Below are 9752 nucleotides of genomic sequence, written 5' to 3'. Positions count from 1 at the left end.
GGTGGCAGTCCAGGGCGCATGCGTGCTGTGCGGAGCGGTGGGATACCTGGAAGGTTAAAGCCGGCCGCGGCAGCGGTGGGGCTATGGCCCGTGCAAATGTCCCTGCATCCTTATCTCTGCGAGAAGCCACCCAGCGGAAGTTGCGGAGGTTTTCCGAGCTGAGAGGTACCGAAGGAGGAAGCCCGGGCCTCCCGGGCGGTGGAAAGGGAGGGTCTTTCACGTGCCCTGAGAGTTGCTGGACTGTCACTTCCTGGATGCTTCTCTCTCACCTGTGGGCCCAGGACGCTGGCCCGCGCATAGCTAATACACCTTGAATGTGTTACTCTTTTCTTTCACTGTCCTTTCTTTACGTGATGCTTGTTACTTTCTTTAACTTTATTTCTAGTTTCTAAGTAGATAGATAGGTACAGATATAGCTAGTGAAGCTATAAATTCAAGTTATGCATTTGGTTAGTTCATTAATAAATTATTTAAGTAAATCTGAAATATCTAAAACATAGTGTCTTGACCTTTACAAATGTGATTTTAGCCTTCTCCCACCTCCCTACCCACTTCACCAATTTGTTCCGTGATGTGAACGCTTACTGAGTTAAACAAATAATGCTAAAACACGGAGGGATTTTGGATTATTAAAACGAGTGAGGGTTGAATCAAAATGTTTTGGGTTTTTTTTAAAGGCTATGTAACTTGTCATTTTTTGTACAATTGTGTAATAAAATTCCTTATTTTGGGGGGAAGTTACTGCTTTAAGAATACAGGAAATAATACTAGGATGACAATAAAACGTTCAGGACTATTCCATTGTAGGTGATAAGTCCTGTTTGTTAACTAATAAAAAGAATTTTATCTTTTTTTTTCAATAACAAAGAGCTTCTAGCTGTCTACCAAAAGTTCAGTCTGTCTTTTAATGAGTTCATCTGGGAGTTGGGAACTTTTCTATTCAAAATTGTATGTCATACTCCATTAGCCTTTGTAAAATTGCATGGCTCTTTTTAAGGTAGTGAAAAATAAAGTACCCACATTTATAAACAGCAACATTGTAATAATGGATATTTGGGTTGAATCTTTCTTAGCCAAGGGACACTAGTCCTAATAATATGAAAATTGATTCATTTATTTGTTCCTTTGTCTTCTTATTTAAGAATTGAGATAATCTTTAGAAAATCAGTAATATTTCTCTTAAAATAATATCTAAATATAAATGGGCCTGTAGATCATAGAAGAAAGTAATCTGAAAGAGAGAAAACAATTTATGAACAGTCCTCATTAGAACTATTTGAATCACACCAACTACTAATTGCTTAATTCTCAAAAGCAAGAGATACATTTATGAAGATTATAATATTATCTCTTTGTTTTCCCCTCTTTCCAAGTAAGTAACAGAGAATTCTGATAATATTTATCATTTCCTTGTTTTTTCACATAGGCAAACCTGTGGCAGCTGGAGAGTTCTGGGACATTGTTGCAATAACAGCAGCTGATGAAAAACAAGAACTTGCTTATAAGCAACAGCTGTCAGAAAAGCTGAAAAAAAAGGAGTTACCCCTTGGAGTTCAGTATCATGTTTTTGTTGATCCTGCTGGAGCCAAAATTGGTAAGCATTTATGGTCAGATTTATATCATAGAGTCTAGGTAGAATAATCATTGAAGAAAAGTTTTCCTGTGGCATGCAGTTTATAAACTGCATATCTTCCCACCATAGTCTTTACTAACTTTAAAATTTTTATGTGAATGATTGGCTGCCACCTGCACATCCCCCACTGGGGATTGAGCCTGCAACCCCAGGCATGTGCCCTGACCAGAAATGACAGGGGAATAGGTCTACACTCAACTCCTGAGCCATGTCTTCAGGGCAAAGCTTAGCAACTTTCTTAGGGCAAGGCTTAGCAACTTTCTTACACATTGTGACTTACTATGGAAAAACTTCCCAAATATTATGTTATTTAAAAGACATTTGTATTAATTTTAATAAAATTTATTCAGGTAGTAAATAATCCATTGGACCTTATCAGTCGGCTTCCTAAAATCCCTGCAAACTCCACATTTTCTTCAGAAATTTATGTAAAGAGATCAAAGCAAGAAAAATATATACTATTTGACTTCTTGGGACCACAACTGCAGAATAAAAAAGAGCAGTCTAATAGCTTAAGTATCAGAGATATTTACTTTAAAAATCCAATTTTCATAAAGTTTGCCTTTTAACCTTTCATTGCATACTATTTTTGTGGTGGCAGTTTTTCGTGTAATGCTAAAACCGAAGCCCCTTAATACCAGAGATAGGGTATCTATATCTGACATTGGCATTGTTCTAAGTAGCCATGTTTTAATCCTCAGAGCTAGCAGTCAGTACTATATGATTCCTATTGTATAGATGAGATTTAGAGGCACAGAAAGTTAAATAACTTGCCCAAGGTAATTAGTAAGGAAACCAAATTCTAAAAAACTTTTTAAAAAGCAAGTTTAACTTACATATTTGATTGTCATATGGGAGAATTATTTAAATGGTTTTTGCAATTTGTCATTCCAAATGAATTATATATATAATACTTATAGTATATATATATATGTGTGTGTGTGTGTGTGTGTGTGTGTGTGTGTATTTACAGTTTTCTGGTGTTGCGGATTGCCTATTTTATCATTTCTTCATTGTGTATTAATATTTTCGGGAGAAGATTAGCTCATCATTTAGGGGCTGATCTCTGGTTTTCATTGCTAATCATTTAATTATTTAATTGCTATGAAATGTGTATTTAAATTGATTCTTTTGTCCATATTTTTGTTCTCTGCCTAGTTAATTGTAGCCATATCCTCAGAGTTCGAACACCTAAATTTACCATACTTACAAAATTTTAGTAGGTTTATATGAAATAAAGTGTACATTTTTAACTTTATTTTTAAGGTAATGGAGGATCAACATTTTGTGCCCTTCGACATTTGGAAAAGCTATATGGAGATAAATGGAATTATTTTACCATCCTATTAATTCACTCCGGTAAAATTATACTTTACTGATTTTACCTTTGATATTTTATAACAGTGGTTCCTAACCTTTTTTTGGCCGTGCCCCATCTAGCATCTCTAAAATCCTGATGCTTCCCCCCGCACCCCAACCCCACCTCCCCTTCACCCACCCGGTGACATATAATTCTTACTATTCAAAAAGTGAATGCCCCTGAAACCGGTTTGGCTCAGTGGATAGAGCGTCGGCCTGCGGACTGAAAGGTCCCAGGTTCGATTCTGGTCAAAGGCATGTACGAGGCCCCTAGAACCATAAGAAATGCAAAAAATTTACTGTTAATAACTCATTCTCAAATTGCCCTCCTTAAAAATCAAATTGTGCCCCATGTTGGGAACCACTGTTTTAGAACTTTCCTTTTTAATTTTTGGTCTTTGAAGTTAGTCTGCTTTGAAAACAAATATTTCATGCTTTTCTTGATATTTTTAGTTTGTAAGTAATATTACATTTTCCACAATATTTCTCTTTAAAATTGTGGATCACATACATTGATTGTTTATGGGTATTATGTTTAGTATGTATGTACAAAAGTATTTTCCAAAGAGAGAGCTCATCAAAATATGAACATTTTTCAATAAGTCTTTAGAAGGGATTCTTGCTGTAGGGAAGAGGCTGGTTTAGCACTGTGATCCCCATACTATTGCCAAAAACCTTCTGTCTTGCATTTTTATTTGATTATTGGTAGACAAAGTCTATAATCCTTGAAGGAGTTACAAGAAAAAAGGTGGTCACAAAACATGGAGTTGATGAGAAAATATCTGAGGGAAAATTACATATACAAGAGGACATTGTAAAGCAGAAAGGTAGGAAAGAAATAATCTCAGAACAGAGATAGGTGTTTATTTTAATTGGATAAGTTTAGTTGTATGAAAATTTTTATTCTGTGCAAACCTTTATTATTTTTCTCTATGAATTAGGTCTCTATGAAAACTTTGTCATGGATTGGCACTGTGGCTTCCAAGGCACTATCCATTTCTTATGACTGTTATACAGAATAGTGATTTTTTAAAAAATATATATATTTCTTGATTGATTTCAAAGAGGAAGGGAGAGGTAGAGATAGAAACATCAATGATGAAAGAGAATCATTGATCAGCTGCCTCTTGCACACCCGCTACTGGGGATCAAGTCTGCAACCTGGGCATGTGCCCTTGGCCAGAATCGAACCCCGGGACCCTTCAGTCCCCAGGCCAACACTCTATCCACTGAGCCAAACCGGCTAGGACTGTAAAGATGATTTCAAATGAAGCATCCAAGTTATGATTTTATGGCTGGCTGTAAAAAAATTTCAAATTTAGCCCAGCTGGCATGGCTTAGTGGTCGAGCAGCCACCTGTGAGCCAGTAGATCACTGTTTGATTCCTGGTCAGGGCACATGCCCAGGTTCTGGGTTCAAACCCCAGTAGGGGCCGTGCAGGAGGCAGATGATCAGTGATTCTTTCTCCCTTTCCCTTTCTCTCTGAAATCAATTAAAAAAAAAGATGTCAAGAACATGTAGCAAAATTTAAGTATTACTCAAAATAAAACAATTAGTTTTCCTAAGCCATCAAAATTTTAAAATTTATAGTTTTATTCCAGAACAAGTATTATTTAGTAAAAGTTAAAATGGATATCAGAAAATATATAGTTAAAAATATCTAATTATAATGCTAAGCTTTGCTATTAGCTTGTCTTTAGAACAGTGTACTGTATGCCAAGTGCTTTGCTTGTGTAATTGATCTCATAAAACATGACAAAGCAAATATTATTCTACATTTGCTTATTTGGAGTGTGTCCAAAGATAAAAAACTTAACAGGTAGTAAGCCTGAGTTTGAACCCAATTTTGTCTGACTCTACTATTGTAATACTGCCTCTCACAGTACTTACTAAACATAAAAATGATGTAAGCTATTAATTTACTTACAAGAACACACTTCAAGGAATTAAGAAGTCATTAGGCTAATCTTAGAGGGAAAGCCTATTTAAATTAAAAAGAAGTATAAGTTTTAAAATGCTTTTACATAAATGCACCATTGTTTCCTTTAAGTGTATGTAATAATTTGAGGAAAGACACTGCATTTTGAAAAGTACAATTTAGTAGATAATATTGGAATTTGTATATAATTTTTTTTGTGACTTGCTTTTACTCCTGTAAAGTGGATTTTTATTGTAGGAATTTAAATATGGTTGAAATTGTTTAAAATGTGGATATGAGGTCATGTTTTAGCCTGTGGTTCATTTTATTAGCAATACAGTGGATTTTAAACAGTTCGCATTCTCTAAAGTATATGTAAATTCTTTTCTAATCTAGAGTCTTTAAAACTACAGTATTTCCAAAGAATATGGGAGAATTTTTCTTTGAATTTGTATTCTGGAGCTTATTATTCTTTCCCGAGTTACAGTAATATGTTGTATATATTGAATATTTTTAGATACATTTTGAGTTACTCCTGATGCCCCTGGGTTTTTAAATTATTGGAAACATTCATATAAACATTTTGTAAGAGTTATTTCATTTAATTTTATAGGTGGCTACAGTCAACGCCTTCCAAATGCAAGTGCTCTGGGGAAAATTTTCACTGCTTTACCTTTTGGTAACCCCATTTATCAGATGTTAGAATTAAAACTAGCCATGTACATTGATTTCCCCTCACATATGAATCCTGGGATTCTGGTTACCTGTGCAGATGATATTGAACTTTATAGTGTCGGAGAATCTGAGTTTATCAGATTTGACAAGCCTGGCTTTACAGCTTTAGCTCATCCTTCTAGCTTGACTGTAGGTACCACACATGGAGTATTTGTCTTAGAACCTTCTAATTGTTTAGAATATAGTGACCTCGAATACCGGTGTTGCCATCGTTTCCTTCATAAGCCCAGCATAGAAAGGATGTGTCAGTTTAATGCTGTGTGTAGACCTAGAAATTTTTCTCAGCAGGACTTGTCTGGGGGTGACACTGCCTCTCTTAAATTTGAATCTGAGTATGTCTACACGGACAGCCTATTTTACATGGATCATAAATCAGCGAAAAAGTTACTTGCTTTTTATGAAAACATAGGCACACTGAACTGTGAAATAGATGCTTATGGAGACTTTCTGCAGGCGTTGGGACCTGGAGCAACTGTGGAGTATACCAGAAACACATCAAATGTCACTAAAGAAGAGTCAGAGTTGGTAGAGATGAGGCAGAGAATATTTCACCTTCTTAAAGGGACATCACTAAATGTTGTTGTTCTTAATAACTCCAAATTTTATCACATTGGCACAACTGAAGAATATTTGTGTCACTTTACTTCAGCTAGCAGTTTGAAGTCAGAGCTTGGCTTACAGTCCATAGCTTTTAGCATCTCTCCAGCAGTACCAGAATGCTTTGGTAACACATCCTGTATCATTCAAAGTATATTGGATTCAAGATGTTCTGTGTCACCTGGCTCAGTTGTGGAGTACTCCAGGTTGGGGCCTGATGTTTCAGTTGGGGAAAACTGCATTATTAGTGGCTCTTTTATCATAACAACAGCTGTCCTGCCTGCCTATTCTTTTGTGTGTTCCTTAAGCTTGAAGATGAATGGACACTTAAAGTATTCAACTATGGCATTTGGAGTGCAAGACAACCTGAAAAGGAATGTTAAAACATTGTCAGATATAAAGTCACTTCAATTCTTTGGCGTCTGTTTCCTGTCATGCTTAGATATTTGGAATCTGAAAGTTACACAAGAGCTCTTCTCTGGAAACAAGACATGTTTGAGTTTGTGGAATGCTCGTATTTTCCCAGTTTGTACTTCTTTGAATGATTCAGTTACAACATCCATAAAGATGTTAAATGCTGTGCAAAGCAAGTCAGCATTCAGCCTGAATAACTATAAGCTGTTGTCCATTGAAGAAATGCTTGCCTACAAAGACGTAGAAGACATGATAACCTATAGGGAGCAAATTTTTCTAGAAATTACTTTGAATAGAAAACTTTGATTTAGAGACATCTTAAATATTGCATACTTTGCCTTTCTTGATTGAGCTAGATTGCAAATATAAGGTGTTTGTTTTATTGAAGTCATTTAATGAAAATTATGTTAACAGTTGCTGCAGCATAAAATCAATAACACAAAAATACAGATAAACCATTTTTGAAGAAAGAATATTATTAGGCTGTAACTTCAGGAAAGGGATTTTTAGATGTTTATTTTTAGATGTTTATTACTATTTTAATATTTCTATAAATTAAGATGGATTTATGGAGCATTAGTTTGTTCACATAATAATGTACTAGTTTTAAAGGCAATTTTCTAAACATACCTTTAGTTTTTCCCTCTTCTTTTGGGCTTCAGTTCCAAAAAAGTTCTTAGTGTTTATTGGCAGTTCTCTTCTCAGATGTAGTAATTCTGATTAACTAATAAAAATAGCATACTATCTGATCTTCAGAGCACTGTTGGAATACTGTCAAAATAACATTTGCAGGGACAGATTTATAATTAGCAAATTCAGATTAAATTAAAATATTGTGATAATCTTAATTGATAAGTAATGGACAACTCTGAAATTGATGCTAAAAATCTCATTTATTGATCTTACCAAAATGAAACATAAAAGGGTATATGTGTTATTTTATCCATATAAACTTGAAAATGTGTTTGTATATCCTAAAAATGTTCCCTAAATTTTCATCCATAGGAAAGCATACACACCCACAAAAGTCAAATATCTGTGTGGGGAAGATGGTAGGAATAATTGAGATTCACTGATAATAATATGTTTATTCCGAGCATTACTTTCATCCTCATACTAATCTCTTTAATAGAACTGTTAAATTACCAGATGAACTGATTTTACTTTTCTTATTTTCTGTCCATGCACTGGTAATGATGCTGAGAAGCAATAAATACCCAAAAGGTAGATAGCAGGAAGGAGCCAGAAGAAGAGAAAGATTAAGAAAATGCACACATGATAAACAGCTTCAAGAAATAAAAATTGGCTGGTATCCCAAGTTATGTGTACCAATCTATATATATAAAAGCCTAATATGCAAAGTGTCCCCTCGCGAGTTTGACCTGGAGACCAGGAGTTCAATCGCTTGCTAATGATGTGCTCTGACCACCAGGTGGTGGCGCGGAATGAAGGAAAGCCCCAGCTGGCAGCCAGAAGGCCCTGGCCCTAGGGACCTTACCCGTGCATGATTTCGTGCACAGGGCCTCTAGTTTGATATAAGCACATAAGTGAAATGTGCTCATAACAAAGTCTAATAATCCTATATAATAAAAGCATAATATGCAAATTGACCATCCTTTTGGGACTAAGCTATGACACCCACTGGTGCCAGGCCAGCCAAGGTGGGTGCAATGCGATTGTCCAGGGGTCCGGCTATCACCCCATGATTGCCTTGCAGAAGGAGGCCCAGGCCACCAACCAGTGGGCTGCGGCGGGTGGGCAGGGCCTCCCTCTGTGAGGGAATCCCAGGTCCTGGGTGCCAGCAGCTGGAGAAAGCCTAGGTCCCAGGTAACAGCAGCTGGAGGGAGCATAGGTCCCAGGTGCTGGAGGGAAGCCAGTGCCGGCAGCTGGGTGAAGGAAGGCCTACTCTTGCATGAATTTCATGCATCGGGCCTCTAGTAATTACAGAAAAGACTTCTAAGAGTTTTGTATTTTAACATGAGTAAATTGAAATAAGAACTGGTCTGTGCCACTTTTATTGATGTATCCAATGACAAAACGAAAATAATTATTTGGTAAACCAGAAGTAACTTGTCTGTAACTCTCAATTATCATATTTATGTCTTGTTTTTTTCTTTCTTAAAGGTTCTTTGCAAGGACAAAATAAAGATATATGGTAGCTACTGTGTAGCATTTACTGATTTACTTGCACAGTTTTCAGAGGATATTATGTTTATCATTTATTAAATGTTCAATATTGTATTTCACAGTATAATCTATATAATTTTGTACAATCTAAAAGGCCATCAATTATTAAGAATCACCATTATTTTATGTTCCACAAAAAAGAGAAAATGTTACCAATAAAATATTACTCAATGCTTTCTTTGTTACTTGAACTTTTTATATTTATTGGCGATCTCTTTTAAATGCACTTACAGATTTTTATTATTTTACCTGCTTACATATGCATATAAAGGATCAAAATGCAGTATTGAAATATAGTCAATTATGTTCTCAAACTTCACATTTAGAGACAAGTTTTTTTTTTCTAAAGCACTCTTCAATTGAAGACTTATTGATGTCCACACATTTCCACCTAGTACCATCCTCTGTAATGTCAAATGCATTTCCTAAGTGCCTCCATTACATTACTGTCCAGGTTTTATTTCAAGCAGTGGACTCCAGATACCTGTTTTGCAAGTTTTTGATACTATTTGACAAAATGGAGTTTCATTTTTGCCTCAATTTAATCATATCTCTAGAAGAATGTGGCTTCTACTCAGTCAGGGAGCGGTTTCTTACAAATTGATGGTCACCGTTTAAAGCATAATTCTGCACAATGTCTGGATTCTAGCTGCTCTGAAATACTATCATTTCCCAGGAATTTGTCAGTGCCTCTTTCCTTGAGATGCATTACTTGATGTATGTGGTACCATCTATGCATCACCAACAGTGTTCCTAATTCAGTGAGGTGATAATCCCGAGCACGTATAAGTAAGAAATTGGACATTTTCTTAGATTTATTATTTTATTTCATAAAATTACAGCCCTTAAATCATATACTCTCTAGTTTTGTAAAGGATAGCTACAATGTGTAATTAAACATATTGTATT

General features: G+C 35.6%; 1 protein-coding gene across 1 annotated transcript; it reads left to right on the top strand.

The window, feature by feature from the left end:
- FPGT (fucose-1-phosphate guanylyltransferase) lies at nucleotides 1-8051 on the top strand. Its single transcript, XM_006775913.2, has 4 exons — nucleotides 1-165; nucleotides 1427-1594; nucleotides 2900-2992; nucleotides 5524-8051. Exons 1-4 carry the CDS (start codon nucleotides 84-86, stop codon nucleotides 6960-6962), a joined length of 1782 nt encoding a protein of 593 aa, XP_006775976.1. The 5' UTR covers nucleotides 1-83; the 3' UTR covers nucleotides 6963-8051.
- The last annotated feature ends 1701 nt before the right edge of the window (nucleotides 8052-9752 follow it).

The sequence above is a fragment of the Myotis davidii genome, unplaced genomic scaffold (assembly GCF_000327345.1).
Source record: "Myotis davidii unplaced genomic scaffold, ASM32734v1 scaffold128, whole genome shotgun sequence".
Lineage (NCBI taxonomy): Eukaryota > Metazoa > Chordata > Mammalia > Chiroptera > Vespertilionidae > Myotis > Myotis davidii.
Note: the sequence above shows the minus strand (reverse complement) of the source record. Positions and strands in the feature narration are given on the sequence as shown.

What these genes read in the sequence shown, in the direction of transcription:
- FPGT (XM_006775913.2), top strand. Translation starts at nt 84, where the DNA reads ATGGCCCGTGCAAATGTCCCTGCATCCTTATCTCTGCGAGAAGCCACC. An exon ending in GAGGTTTTCCGAGCTGAGAG is followed by an intron (nt 166 to 1,426) that starts GTACCGAAGGAG and finishes TTTTTCACATAG; the next exon opens with GCAAACCTGTGGCAGCTGGA. An exon ending in TCCTGCTGGAGCCAAAATTG is followed by an intron (nt 1,595 to 2,899) that starts GTAAGCATTTAT and finishes TTTATTTTTAAG; the next exon opens with GTAATGGAGGATCAACATTT.